The sequence below is a fragment of the Equus przewalskii genome, chromosome 22, assembly GCF_037783145.1.
Source record: "Equus przewalskii isolate Varuska chromosome 22, EquPr2, whole genome shotgun sequence".
NCBI lineage: Eukaryota > Metazoa > Chordata > Mammalia > Perissodactyla > Equidae > Equus > Equus przewalskii.
The window spans coordinates 48,716,870-48,732,652 of NC_091852.1; the positions used below are offsets into that span (position 1 = coordinate 48,716,870).

General features: G+C 44.7%; 1 protein-coding gene across 12 annotated transcripts in view; it reads right to left on the bottom strand.

Annotated features, from left to right (window-relative positions):
• FAM219A (family with sequence similarity 219 member A) overlaps positions 1-15,783 on the bottom strand; it is a 48,822-nt gene that overhangs the window by 25,940 nt on the left and 7,099 nt on the right. For 4 of the 12 annotated variants that reach the window (XM_070590311.1, XM_070590313.1, XM_070590312.1 and 1 more), the window contains exon 2: positions 13,352-13,429. The exons of the other annotated variants lie outside the window; for them this stretch is intronic. In XM_070590311.1, coding sequence (XP_070446412.1) covers positions 13,352-13,429 — 78 coding nt within the window. The remainder of the gene's footprint in view (positions 1-13,351; positions 13,430-15,783) is intronic. 12 annotated transcript variants of the gene reach the window in all.

The following is a 15,783-nucleotide window of genomic DNA, read 5'->3' on the forward strand; positions in this document are numbered from 1 at the left end:
GTCAATACCCTTCCCTAAAAAATGATGTCTTTAAATCAAGTGTACTCTACTGCCAGGCTGAAGGTACAGTGATGGCTCATGAAAGGTTCCAGCTTCAGGTCTTGAAAGCTGCTCAGTGCTTTCCCTTGTTTCCCCTGCCTCACATCCCTCACTCTCAGATTGGAGAGGGGCGTGCAGTGGTATTAGAGGCAAAGGTCCATTTAACACTCCCTTGTTTCACTAGACTCTTACCCTCCCCCCACAGTCTTGCAGCACTGGGGTATCAGGGTGCCAGGCCCTGGCCAGGGACAGCTCCGGAGAAGCCATGGTTGTCTTGAAAGCTTGTTTCACCTTCAGAGTGATGGTAACCTCAACAGAGAGCTCAGTCAGGCAGATGTGTGTGGGGAGGTGGGGTAGGGGCTGGAAGGGATAAGGGGGAGTCTGTGGATCCATAGGGCTGATCTTGGAAAGAGAAGAGGCCAGGCCCTTTCACAGCCAGAGGCATGTGCCAGAAGGCTATTCACAATTAAAGAAGCCAGGACCTTAAGGACTCAGGCACCAAGACTTTTCAGACCTGGCAGGGACCAGGCTCCTCTAGGAACTATCCACGGTACTGAACTGCCTCCACCTGAAGACCTTCGTGGCTCTGGACAAGAGCCCGACCTGTCAGTTAATGCCAACTTTAAATGCTGCTGGTTCCTTCTGCCCATCCCTGATATTAACTGCCTGGTTGGACACATGGCATGCAAGGTCAGAGTAGCTCCAGCACGACTCCAGTCACTCTGGTTGGCTGCAACCTGGGCTTCATACCAGCAGCCTGACTCCCTGGCCAGATTTTCAACAAGGGGTGAGGTTGAGGATACTGGTGTGTGTGAAAAAATATCTCCTAGTCCCTGTGGAAGCTCAGGACTAAATGGGCCTGGCTCGGGGACAAGGTGGCCATAGGGGAGGAAGAGAATTCTCCATGTGGCACATCCTTAGACAGCTCAGCATCTCCTCCCCTCACCCCAGCAGCTGCTATACACACATGCTCACACACACACACACATGCGCATATGCCAGATTCTCCATCCTGTCACTGCAGAGCCTGTACTGCTGCAAAGGAGGTAGAGTCTCCTTTGTCTGCACTTGAGCAGAATGCACCTGCTTTGTTTCCATCATGCATATTACAAAAATTTGGCAAAGAGCACCAAAACTTAAAACAAATAAAATATAGTATTTATTTCTTTTTCTGAATTCAACAGGAATTTGTAGTCATTGTAAAAAGTCCAGAGAAGCACAAAAGAAGAAAAAAATCATCGCCCTTAATCCTGCCATTCAGAGCTGTCTCCCATGTTAACTTCCTGGCACACAGCCTGGGTCCTGGTGTGTGTGTGTGTGTGTGTGTGCATGTGCCTCTGCCATTACCTTATCTGTGTGATCTTGATCAAATTTCTAAGCTCTCTGGATCTGTTTTTCATCATTAACATGAGGAAAATAATAGTACCCATCTCATAGGGTTGTTGGGAGGATTAAATGGGATAATGTATGTAAAGTGCTTGCCACAGTCCCTGACACATGGTAAGCAGTCAATAAAGGAAATCTCTTATTACACATACATACACCGTCATAGAAATCATTCTGTAATGCTATTTAATGCCTAATTTGAAAGCATGGATTGTCCTCCATCTCAAATAAAAGCTGAAGGGGGCCACACTTTCTGCCTCTCTGCCCAGGAGTGTCCACTCTCCTCAAGGGCTCCTTCTGCTGGGCACCCACACAAGTCTGTCTCCCTGGCTTGGACAAGCCTGCCTCCTCACTGTCTGAATCCTGGCCATTTGATTCCTACGTCTGCCACCCCCACCTCTCCATACCTGCTCTACTAACACTGTTCTCTTTGAGGTCAGCACTGAGCTCCTGGTTGAAATGGTCTTTTCTCAGGTGATCTCCCATCACCTTTTGGTATCACTGGACAGGGCTAACCAGCTCTTTTTAGAAATTCTATTTTCCCTGGGCTTTTATGAAAACATCCTATCCCTATCTATTTGACCACCTCCCTACTGTTCCTCCTCTCATACTCTAGACGTAGGTCCTCTCCTCAGTTTGGTCTCTGGCTCTCTTTCCTACGCTCGCTCCTGGCATGTGGAGATAAAAATATAATAACATTATAAACTTATCATTTCAAGTAATATCTCTCTGGGTTTTACTCCCAAATCTATATCTCTAGCTCCGACCTCTCCCTTAAGCTCCACACCCACATTTCCAGCTGCCCACTACTTCCACTGATGTTATACCCGCCCCCCAGCCTAGTTCTTCCTCTTAACCGCTCTTATCTTGTCAATGGCACAACAGCATTCCAAGATAAATAAACTAAAATAGAGTGTCATTTAAAAAACTTTTTATTTTGAAGTAATTTTATATTTATAGAAGAGTTACAAGGACAGAGCAGAGAATCCTTGGACACCCTTCACCCAGCTCCCCCTAATGTTAGCATCTTACATTGATCAAATCAATACTATTCACTAAACTACTGACTTCATGCAAATTTCTCCAGTTTTTCCATTAATATCCCTTTTTCTGTTCCAGGATCCACAGTGCATTTCATCGACATGTCTCCATGGTCTCCTTAGTTTCTAAATCTTTTCTTGACTTTCATGACCTTGACTTTTGAAGAGTACTGGTCAAGTATTTTCTAGAATTTTCCTCCAATTTGGATTTGCCTGATGTTTTTCCATGATTAGACTGAGGTTATGGATTTTCAGGAAGAATACCACACAGGTGATGTGTCCTTGGCATCATAGCATACCAGGGCTTATATGACTTATTGCTGGTGATGTTAACTTTAATCACTTAGGGTTCACCAGGTTTCCCCACTATAAAGTTAATATTTTTCTCTTATTCTGACCATATACTATTAGTCAGAAGCAAGTTACTAAGTCCAGGCCACACTTAAGGGGAGGAGAATTCATTTCCTCTTCCTGGAGGGAAGCATATCAAAGAATTTTTGGACATATGTTAAAACTACCACAGTAATTAACACACATTTTGGTTGAGATTCCTACAGCCTATGCAAATATCTTGTTTCTCCTTAATGTTTCATGCACTAGTCTTAGCAATTAGTGAATCTTGCCAGCAACAATTATTACTACAATGTTCTAAAGGTAAGTTTTAAATTTCCCTCATTCGTTCTACAAATAAAACTTTTAAATAAATTTTAATAAACCTTTTTAATACATAAAAATTATAATTCCTCTGGAAGGAAGATTTTTCCCTTCTCCCCAGTTTGTTTATTTATTCAATCATTTATTTATATCAGTATGGATTAATGTATATTTATTTTCTTATGAGAGTTGTAATCCAATACTATCATTATTTATTTTCTTGCTCAAATTATTCCAGCTTTGGCCACTGGGAGCTCTTTCAAGTTGCCTCCTCTCTCCTTCTGACCTTCCATGGGGTCATTTTGGCCCACTTCTTTCCCCTTTATCTCTCCGGCAAGCTAATTATGAACCTATACAGCACTTTCTTCAAAATATCTAACATTCATCTTTTTTTTTTTTTTTTTTTTAACATTCTCTCAGCCAACATCCTGCTACAGGTCCTTATCAACTTATTCCAGGACCACTGCAGTGGTCACCCACCCATCTCCCCAACTTGTCTCTTCTTCCTCCAACTCATCCTATGCATTACTCTTAAATTACTCTTCTGGGAATTAAATACTGCTCTGATTACAGTATTCCCTTGCTCAAGATTCTTCAGTGGCTTCCACCACTTAAAAACCCCTTGACCTAACATTGTATAGTTTTAACAACATGTCCCCAATTTGACAATCTGGCTGATTCTCCAGTTGCTCATCTTTCCAAATCCCTTATATGTAGATAACTTCCAATTTCTACCTCTAGCTCTAAGTATACCATTTTAAGCCATTAAAAAAACTTCACTGGTTTCTTTAACTTACAAAAGTAATACATGTTTAATGGGAAAAATTAGTACAGAGGTGGTTAAAATAGAAAATGAGTTTCTGACTCTCTTCTGCCCTCCCCCTTTCTCAAGTTTGTTTTAAGAATGAAGTGGCCTTTCCAGATTGTTCAGTGTCTCTTCCTTCTCCCTATTAAGTTGTTACATCATAGCAAACAGATTTAGAGACATGCTTCTTGACTTAAGAGTCTATAATGCAAGTCAGAAAAGGTTACATTCAGAAAAATACAGATCTTTATGTTTGCAATGCAACTTACGCTTTCAAAGCTTTTTCCTTATTATTATCTCGTCTAATCTCTGACAATCCTAAGAGATAGTAACAGCATCTATGTTTAAAATTAAGACTTTTTTTAAGAGCAGTTTTAGGTTCACAGCAAAATTGAGGGGAAGGCACAGAGATTTCTTGTATACCCCCTGCTCCCACATATGCATAGCCAGCCGTCCCCATTATCAACATCCCCCACCAGTGTGGTACATTTGTTACAATAGATGAACCTATGACACATCATAATCACCCAGAGTCCATAGTTTACGTTAGGGTTGATGTTGTACATTCTGTGGGTTTAGACAAATACAAAATGATGTATTTCCACCATTATGGTATCACACAGAGTATTTTCACTGCCCTAAAAATCCAGCATCTATTATATATCCCAATTTTACAGAGAAAAAAGCTGAAACCCTGTAAAGCTGAGTAGCCCCTGAAGTTCCCTAGCCAGGGCCAGGTCCCAAGTTTCCTGACCTCTTTCCTACTTCACCTCATAAAAAGGCCACACTGAAAACCACAACGAGCAGCGACATAATGGGAGGGAGGCCAGAAGCCAAAGAAAATCATTCAGAATGTCGACACGTCAGTGATCATGGCTTTCCCTTGGGGACTGTGAGAGTAATTTTGTCCCCTTGCTTCTCTTTTATGGTAAAAGTGAGACTATAAGAAATCTCTAAACTGGAAATAAGAGATAGGAATGTATCTGGTTAGTGTGATGACTTTCTATTTCCAAAGAAATGCCCTGCCTCCCAAAAGCTCTCCTTCTGCAGAACTTGAGAAGTGAGAAGAACTGAGTGAATGGTGGGCAGTCAAAGCTGGGGGTGCCCAGCAGGAACGAGATTGGCCAGGCAGGTGGCACACAGGTATCTGGCAGCATTTCCACAGCCAATTCATCTCACCAACTTGTTGGTTTGTATACTTGATTGAAAACATGGGAATTATGAAGCAAAACCTATATCTCCTGGGAAGGCATGATACAGTAGAAAGAGCATGATTTTTGACCATTTGTTTCCTAAAATGGAAAAAAAATATTAGAGAAAAAGTAATACTGGTTTATCATAACAAACTCAAATACATGGAGGTGAACAAATTCAAATACATAGAAGAATGGGAAAGTTCTCCTGTAAGTCAGAACTGTTGCTAGTTTATTGTATGTTTTCAGACTTTCAGATCATGTGTATTGCAAATGTATGTGAAAATGGTAACTTTATGTTATATGCATTTTACTACAATAAAAAAATACATATCTTGAACATCTTTTCACATCAATACACATTAGATCTTACCTCCTCCTTTTAAAGGGCTGCCTATCTGTATGTACGCTGTGGGATGGATGTACCGTGATTTATTTAATCAGTCCCCACTGATGGAGATTTATGTTGTTTGCTTTCTTTTTTCTTTTCCTTTCACTATTATAATGTTGCAGCTATTATAACTATTATAATGTTATAATATTGTAATAGTATATATATTTGTAACTATTATAAAATCTTGTAAAAAAAAGTCTTTATACATTTGCCTATTTCTTTAGTTAAATAAATCACTGGAAGTGGAATTGCCGAGGGGGTCAATGGGCAGGCACACTCTACGTTGCCAGTGTCCTTCCAGAGAGGCTGTCTCGATGTACGCTCTCTCAATGGGGTATGGGCAGCGCTTGGTTTGTAAAGTCAGAAAGACCCAGATTAGTTCTAAGGCCTGCTGGTTGTATGACCTTTGGCAAGTTACCCTTATTAATGTCCCTTTCCTTTCTGAGGCTGTAATATTACCTACTTTGTGGGGCCAGCATTAGAATTAAATGAAATAATGTATATAAAATGCTTTACAGCATGCCTGACACATAGTACAAACAGTAGCTGTTGTATGTTGCTTTCTCCTCATTTGCTTTGTTTCCCTCTAGTCTATAGTATTCAAGAGTCCCAATCTCCCTGGCCACCAAAAGGAGCTTGGGATACTGACTAACTTGAGCTTTTCTGATCAACAGCAACAGATACTGCCCTCTCACTGAGTCTAAGTTTCCCAGTGGAGTCTTGAAACCCATTTCCAGAGCTCTATGTTTAGTGACTAATTGCAGAGACAAACTCTCTCCTCTCAATGATCTTTCCTGGAATCTCAACCAGGCCATGCTTACTCCCTAGGACACTGCCAATCAGGCCATTTCAACAGCTGGCCCTTCTGCCCTTTGCAACAGGACACTGCACTAAGCCTGAGAGGCTGCAAAGGGCCCCTGGAAAACAGATGGGCGACAGACCCTGAGACCCATGCACCCTGGGACATTCAGGAGTCCAGGCTGAATTCCCCTCTCTGGGTCTTTCCACAACCCCGCCCAAAAGCAGGAGGGCTGGAACTGGATCATGGCTTCTTAGGAGTTTAGGTTCCAAAAAGTATTGATTTAGGGTTGAAATTAACCAGGACACAGGGATAGGAAACGCCCAGAGACAACTCTCCAAACTGCCAAAAGGGGGCAGTGTAGTGCTACAGTTAAGAGTGAGGGCTTTGACTCCACACACTGGGCTTGAAACAGGGCTTTGCCACTTCCTTGCTGTGTGACTTTGGGTCTCTCTTGCTTTCTCTGTAGATTAAGGGTATACCTTCTTCATATTGTTGAAAGGATTAAATTAAATGTGTATCTGGTGGCAGACACATAATAAGTGCTTGTAAACAGCAAGACACACATCTGCCGGGTGTATGGTTGAATATGACAGTCAGATATGACATGGGGTGACCAAGCAAAGGGGGCAAGAAGATTGAATTCATTCATTCATTCATTCATTCAACAGATCTCTATTGAATGTTTACTATGTGTAAGGCACAGGAGACACAATGGGAAGTAAAAACAGACACGGTCCCTGCTTTCACGAAACTTGGCCTTCAGAAGGACTCATGTGAATAGAATAATCATACAAACATACGTAAAATTACAAATGTAAAAAGTGCGATAAGGAGAAGGCCGCTGACCAAGTCTAGAGTTTAAGGGAAGCCCTCTGTGATGAAATTATAGCTGAGCTCAGATCTGAAGGATGAGTAGGAGTCAACCAAAAAAACGTAGAAGGTGCAGGGGAAGCTTTCCAAATAGAAGGAACAACATATGCCAAGCCCCTAAAGCAGAAGGGAGCCTGGGACATTAGAGAAATCGAGGAAAAGCCAGAGAGGTTGGATGCATTGATGGGGGTTCATGTGGGATGAGATGAGCTGGAGAAGAAACAGGAGCCAGACCACTTAAGGCCTTGCAGGCCATGTTAAGGATTTGAGGCTTTACAGTAAGGGCGAGGGGAAGCTGTTGAAATGTAAGGGGCTACTCTGGGCATCCCCGCCACTTGGCAACACTTTCCTCTGATGTCTCCTGTCATGGGATGAAAGGGATACAGCTTCACACAATTCCTGCTGTGGCTATCCAGGAGAGGGGGGCCAAGAAGTAATCTGCAACAGGTCTCTCCCCAGAACAGAATGCATCTCTCTGGATCCTTGTTGCCCACGGAAGAAATGGACATAAGGAGGAATGTGAGTGGGGATCCGGGGCTGTGAGACTCTCACAGTACGGATTGGAAATCCCATACTGGCAATGGGCTGTCACTACAGAACTCCTAATGTTTTCAGGCTGCTGCATAGCCAGGTCCCTAGCCAGTCTCTACCTCTCAGACTTCCTGCCCCATCAGATTCTCCACTGCCTTGGACATAATGACTAAGGGACTAACAGCTATTAGGCAGGGGTGGAGGAGGGACAGCACTCCTGTGGGCAGGGGTAGGGACCAGAGGTGGGCTCAGGTTCGCAAAAAGCAGGTCTCAACCTCTGTGTGCCTTCCTGGTTAGCTGGCTCACAGCACCCATGGTACAGGCAATGTGTTTGTCTGGGGCACATGCACACACAGAAGTGTACAGTCTCTAGAGTCTCTCCTTTGTAAGGAGAGAAACCAGAAGTGGAGATCTTGGGCAGCATAGGAATGCTGAAGTCCCAGAAGGTGGTGGCTGTGTTCTAGCCCTCACAGGTTTTTAAACTCGGCTGGAAAGAGAAAAGGGCCTAAGAGTGCTGGAGCTGCCCTCCCCACCCGTCCTCTAACCTTTCCCGGCCCACAGCCCAGCTAAACAGGAAACCAAGCTTGGGTCCTTGCCAGGGCCTAGGCCGGGGCAGGAAGCTCAGGAAATGAGTGAGAAAGATCCTCTTCAGCATGGAAGAAGGCTGCTTAGAAACCCCTGGGAAGGTAAACTAAACCTAACCCCTGCTGAATTCTCTCCTGGAAGAGGGAAAGACCAGAGCTGCTTCCACTTGCCAGCATGGTCAAGCATGGCCCTAGGAGTTGCAGACCCAGAAGCTTCATGAGGAGAGAGTGCTGTCTCACTGAGAACAGACTGCAAGTAAACCCCGGCCCTAAGAGAAACACAGGTCTGCAGTGAAGCAGGGTAGGTACAGTGGTCTGAAGACATCCTAGGGCCATCTTGGGTTGATAAGGAAAGAAATGATGGTACAGGATAAGGGCAGCAGTACAAAAAGTGGGCCTAAGGGAGAAAGGGTCAGGGATCTCTGTGAGATCTGTGGGACATGAAGGCAGAGAACTGACAGGGGCTCTGTGTTGTCCAAATATGAAGGAAACTGCTAATGAAATAATGGACTGAGGCAATGACTATCAATGGCTGTTAAAAATATTAAGTGAAAGGCAGAAGGGCGAGCTTTGTGATGGAGAGATCAGGCTGACTACACCATTAATCAATTTGAACATCACAAAAAGTAGGACAACCATAACGTCCTGTGTCTCCTGATCTGATACAATAGGAAGTGCACAGCACATCTCAGAAGAATTCTTCACAAAAAAGTTGAATCTGAATCTGATCAAATCTTGAGATCTAATTACCAGTTTGTAGAAATATAGAAGACAGAGGATTATAGATGAAATAATTATTCAAAGTAATCCAACGGGTGGGGTGAAAGTGAAACAAGATTAGCCCTGAGTTGACAATTGTTGAAGTTGGGTGATGAGTACTAGAGGGTTCATTTTACCTTTTTCTCTGCTTTGTATATGTTTGAAATTGTCCATGACAAAACACTTGAAAAATCTGAAGAAGGTCTGCGGCCTGGAAACTGCCTCCTTCTCTAGCCTACTAGTCTGTGGGGAGAGTAGTAGCAATGTGGACTTTTTCAAATGTTTCTTGAGCCCTGAGTTGGCCATTGGGAGCTGTATCCACTAGCATCAGTAGTGACGTTCTCCAGGAAGGCTCACTCTGCCAACAGGACTCTGCAACAGCCATGCCAGGGAGGGGCCGGGCCAGCGCCTCCTCCAGCCCAGGTCCATTCAATGGAACCCGCTCTGGGAATCTATGGAAGCACAGAGCACTTCCATCTCCAGCCTGGCCTCATCATGGCCCTCTCAAGGAGGCCAAGGACTCTTTGCATTTGGTGATAAGAAGAATAAACCATCTTTTCACCCTCTCCCATAAAAATTTCCTTGGAAACCACTGACAAAAATGGAAATTACCAACTTCTTAATCACCATCAATACTTAGATCAGAAATGATACAGTAATTTGTAGTTCCTTTTCACATACAAGATCATATTTATTTTGTAAATAGCCTAAGAGAGGTTAGGAGCCTGGCAAAAGGTCATAACAAAAGTGGTAGAGCCAGAACGTACCCAGCCAACTTCCTTCCACCACTGCGCACAGCTCCTGCCCTGAGCCCATGTCCCTTACGAGCTCACCCTGATCTCCACACCCCCTCAAGGATACTCAAACCAATTCCTCTCATGGGAGTTCCCTGAGACTGCCTCGCTGCTGTAGCTCAGCCCCTGGCAAATGAAGGATCTGAAACATGAGGTTCCATCAGGAAGTTGATAGGGAGGCTGATAGGTGTCAAAGCTTGGTTGCTGACTGGTTCCCTTTGATGCCTATGTTTGCTTCCTTGAATATTACTCTCCAACTTGATCTCCCTGCCGACTCCATGTAATTTTCCCTCCTCTTTCCCAAACCACTAGCCACCAACACCTCCCCACATCATTATCCCCACTTGGTCTTCTCTGAGCCAGGGCTGGAAGCAGCAGGCCAGCTGAGAGCAAAGTGGACTTTCTGGAAACTGAAATCCTCAGGGAACACCTTCGGGATTCGCAGGAGGCCCAGCGGAGGCCCCTCTCACCAGCTGCTGCAATTTGCATGTCAATGTGGCTGCTGGCTCTCCCACCAGACGCAGGCCTACTCCTGGACAGAATAGCTTGTGGCATTCGGTTTTTGTGGTAAGAGAACATGAACCCCACTCCTGACACACAAAGAACAGGACATCCAGGCTGGCACTCTCCCCTCCCTCCAAGAGCTCCAGATATTTCTTCCATCTCTGGGAGGACGTGTGCAAGCCACACATGTTGGAACACTCAGGTAGGAGCACTTCATCAGCAGAGCTGAGTCTTTTGCTCACTAAATATTACACATCACAACTCCATTAATAGCTTCTCCAGCCTCATGACAAAGCTGGCAGCACCGGCATCGCTGTGCTACCAATGGGAGAGGGGCAGAATTGGCCCTCCTGTGTTCTTCTGTGTCTCTCACTCCTGAAAACTTACCTAATGCTACAAAGGGAGAGAATGGAGAAAGGCCAATTCGTAAGAGATTCAGACTAACAACTCAGCTGGGAGCCCCCACCCGTCACTGGGGAGCAAGCAGCTAGTCATTCCTTGTCAGAGCATTCAAGGTCCTTCTCATCACATGGTCTGAGCTCAGACATCATTCTCTCATAGGAGCCTTACCTGACATCCCCAGTCCAATGCGGCAGGCTTTATTATCCTCTCTCATGCTACCTCGTTCTTATCTTTTCTATCACTCATCATACTTTGTAATTGTAATTTCGTTTGTGCACTTTGTTTAGTATCTGTCTCTCCCACTGGCTTGCCACCTCATAAGGGCAGGGACCCTGTTTGCTTTATTCATCATGTTATTCCTTGTGTCTGGTACGATGTCTTGTATATAGCAGATGCTTAAATGACACTTTTGAAATAATGAACGAGCCCCAATCTATGTATCCCCCTGAATCTCCCATGATTCCCCACATGTACTCCATTCACTAACTCCCTCTTACTCATCCCCCTCTGGGTCTCTGCTGGTCTCCTCCTTAGAATCACCTCCCAAACTCCTCTCCACTCTTACTCATCCTTAAAGGAAGCGGCTGTATTCCTCTGTAGTTCTGTTTCATGAGAGCAAGTCTCTTCTTTTCCAGACTGTAAGCTCTAGGGGCAGAAGCTAGAGAAATTAAAATGGGAGTTGGGGGTGGCTAGACACAAAATGCGACCCATCAAAGTGGACATCTCAAATCACGATATCACATGTATCAAGTTATGTGCTAGAAGTTAGAGGCTTTGGGGATTGGTTGAGAGCTCACTAGAATAGTCAGGGAAGACTTCCTGGTGAAGGGGAGTTTATACAGACCTCTGAAGAATGGGTAGGAGTGGAATAAGCAGAAAAGGAGAGGGAAGAGAATTCTTAAGAGGAGAGGAGGCCTCAAGATGCCAATAGACGAGAGGAGGTGATAGGTCTGGCTGGACCTAATAGAAAGACAGTTGGCATGAATGGTAGAAAGTATGGCCAGCTAGGAGGGGCAAAAGCCTAGTGTAGAGGACTCAAAAGCCAGTGGAGAAGTTTCCTTTCTCTTTTTTTTTTTTTTTTTTTGAGGAAGATTAGCCCTGAGCTAACATCTGCTGCCAATCCTCCTCTTTTTTGCTGAGGAAGACTGGCCCTGAGCTAACATTCGTGCCCATCTTCCTCTACCTTATATGTGGGATGCCTACCACAGCATGGCTTTTAGCCAAGTGGTGCCATGTCTGCACCCGGGATCCGGGCCGGCGAACTCCGGGCCACCGAGAAGTGGAACGTGTGCACTTAACCGCTGCGCCACCAGGCCGGCCCTGCCAGTGGAGAAGTTTCAGTTGATGTAGAAGAACTTAACTAGGCCCCAAATTGTGAAGGAAATATCATGGGCCTAGAAGTCAGGATACCTGGGTTCTAGTCTAGGCCATGCCAACCTCCAGCTGGGTTATGGCCAAGCCTATTTCCCTTTCTGGGATTCTGCTTATATATCTGTAAAACGGGCAAAAGCAATTTTCCCAATCTGCTTCACAGGGTGGTTCAGGTGCTTTAGAAACCTCTTTTCATCTACCTTAAAAAGGAATTTAAGATAAGTCTAAGACGACTGCATCCAAAAACTTCACACAAAGATGACGGATTAGGGCCACGGGACAGGTAGAAAGGAGAGTTGACACCCTACCGAGGGCAAGAAAAGGGTGCATGAAGAAGGTGGCATTTTTGTGATAGGCCTTGAAAGACAGGAAAGATTACATATTCACAGAAAACTAGGGAAATGCTGCTAAGAATAAGCTCCACAGTGGGTTTTTTGGGACATGTTTGTATTGCACACACACAATCGAGCCATGTTTATTGCTACAGTGTTGTTCCTAGCTCCTACTTTTGCATTTTGCAAAGAGCAACATGTCTTCCAGGTGCCCTGGCTTCTGGCCCAGTTTGAGAACTGCTACCACAGGGAGCAGGGGGGCAATGGAGTCCAGGGGTAGAAGCATGCTCACGCTCCCACTCAGTGGCCCTGGTTTCTCCCTGTGAAGCCAAGGAAATATGAAGTCTAACTGTCTTTCTTTTCTTAACTCCAGTCCTTTAGGCATTTGAAAACCTTAAAATGCTTTCCCTGAGACTGGTTATTTTTTTTTTTCACAGGCTGAACAGCCTCAGTTCTTCCAACTGTTCTCACATGACTTGGTTCTGACTTCTTTCATCATTCTAGTCACTCCCTCTCTTGAACGATAACGGTAGCCTAGAATGCAGGGCTTCAGATAGCTCTGACCACTGCAGAACTGGACTATCACCAACTGGGACCTAAACTCCATACTTCTATTCATGCAGCCCAACAGCACATTAGCTTTTCTGGTGGCTGTGTCACATAGGAGACTTAATTAAGTTTTCTGCCCACATAAGCACTAGCTCTCTCTCAGGGTCTACCGCAGCCTACCCAATCACACAGCCTCACCTAGATTCCTATTTAAATTTCACATTCCTGGATCCAGCCAGTTTCCTCTCTGAGAATGAGTCACGTTACAGATTACACCACACACACGTGGTAGTTCCTAATAAGCATGAAACCACCACTTCACCTGCCCCGGTGGACCCTTACCTGTGTTAGCAGCCGGCCTAGCCCCGGATGTGAGTCCAACACTGCTAAGGCAGAGGGCTGCCCTGTTCCAGACGTATCCTGAGTGCAGTATAACAACAGGTACAGCTATTAAACATGACCACGAAACCTCAACTGACAATAATAGAAGTACAATACCAATATTATGGATGGTGGCAGCCCCACAGTAATCTGTGCTGGTCAGATCACACGGAGAGCTGTGTCTGGTTCCAGAGGTGAGAAACTCAAAAGTATCCACTAGAGCAGCCAGGATGACTGGGGATTTGGAAAACAGTCTCCAGGAAAATGGTAGAAGGGAAAAACAAGGCCTGTTTAACTTGGGAAAAAGAGTGCTAAGGCTGTATAGCCCATGGTGGGGCCTTTCCTCTCCAGGAACTGCTGGCTTAAGGGTCTCCCCTCACAGCCTACTCCTTCTTGCTCCTTTGGTCAAAAGCTTATGGTTTCGTCTTAAGTGTGGCCAACCACTTATGTGATATTTATGAGATCTCTTCCTGAATCTGCCTCTTTTTCCCTCTTATCTGCTCAGCAGAGTCAAGGTTACTTCCTCTTACCTGGCCTATTTATTTCCAAAGGATCATTAACTTCGTATCAAGCCAATACTTCAGAAACCCATGCTGAAGATCAGGGTAGGAAAGACCAGTTTTCTCCACTCATTTCTTAAAGAGCCACATCAGACTCCAGCCCCTTGGTGAAACAGATTGCTGAGCGGGCTGACATCTCCAAGAGTCCTCCTTTCCTGTGTTCTTTGCTTAGGATAACTAGAGGATTCAGGCTGCCAGGATGGCAAGAAGAGCACTAGAACTGATGTTTCCCCCTCTGAAGACCATGGCAGACATGGAGAATAAACCATGTCACTCTTTCACTGAACCAGGACTCTGACGCAGAATTCACCTGAACACACGCTCCAGGCAGCCGCTACTGGTCGATGGGCATTGGTGTAAGGGGTGAAACCTGCTTATCACCCCTGCTTTAGGCAGCCCATGGAATAGGGGGTGTAAAATGATTACGCAGGAATGCCCCTTGAGCTGCTGTGACCAGTGGGGACATTTAATGGTACTGTAGACAAAGTTCTAAGGCACCTTAATCAGGAGGTCAGTTTTTCAGCTTAAATCCCAACTGAGAAGGGATTCTTCCTGCTGAGAGATTCGGACTATAATCTCTACATTCTCTCCTGCTTAGCAGAACACAAAGGGGAAGGGCCCAGCCTACAGGTAGAAAGGAGAAAGAGAACTGAGGCACATGGCAGCCACACCATGACTAAAACTAAGTAGAAAAGGGTAAAGTGTACAGTCTCTGGATTACATCTCAAGGAAGCTGTCAAAAAAAATTAATGGTGAAAATGCTGGTTTCACCAAACCAGCATTTAGTAGAGGGACTCGAAGGGAAGTAAAACCCCCTTAGCAATACCATGAGGAAAACTTAGTATTCGCTTCTGCACCTGACCCAAGTTCACTAAGGACTTCCTAATATGGCAACAAGTTCAGAGCCTGACCCAAAGCAGGAACATCCCACTGGAGCCAGCATGAGGGACAAGGGTGTGGGTTATAAAAGAGGCTCCGAAGCACTGGGGAGTGTACAAATCCAGACTGCATCAGAGGAAGACTAATTTTTTTTCTTTTCTTTTCTTTTTTTTTAAAGATTGGCACCTGAGCTAACATCTGTTGCCAATCTATTTTTTTTTTGTCTTCTTCTTCTTCTTCTTCTCCCCAAAGCCCCCCAATACATAGTTGTATATTGTACTTGTGGTCCTTCTGGTTGTGCTATGTGGGACGCCGCCTCAGCATGGCCTGATGAGCGGTGCCGTGTCCCTGCCCAGGATCCGAACCAGCAAAACCCTGGGCTGCCGAAGTAGAGTGCACGTAACCACTCAGCCACGGGGTCAGCCCCCAGAGACTAATTTCTAAGCCAGAGTTTCCCTAAGAGCATTCCATGAAACACATTGGTTCTGTAAGATGTCAATAGATGGACCATGAAAAAGGTTCCATGGTTTCTTAAGCTTGGGAAACACCGGGTCAACAAAACTGAAGGCTTCTTTACCGCAGGACTTCTCAAGGCCAGGAACATTGATGGGAGAGTGTGTAGCGTTTCCCCAAGAAATCAGTCTATAGATTCTTTTTTCTCCCCCTACAAAGTATCCCATAGAACCAGTATTCCTAAGAATATACTATAGGAAATGCTGGTCTAAGCATGATTGGCTTAGGGCTTCACCAATTCCTTTGTAAGGATAAAATGGGAAATTAATATGGGAAGTATAAATCACATATAGCTTGTACATAATTATGTTTAAGTTAACTACATAGTAAAATATATAAAGTTCTCACTCCACAGTTTGGGTGCAGTTAATTTAATAAACCTTAAAGTACTCCTTCAGGTATTATTCTAGAAAGATAGATGAGGTGGACGCTGGTTATGAC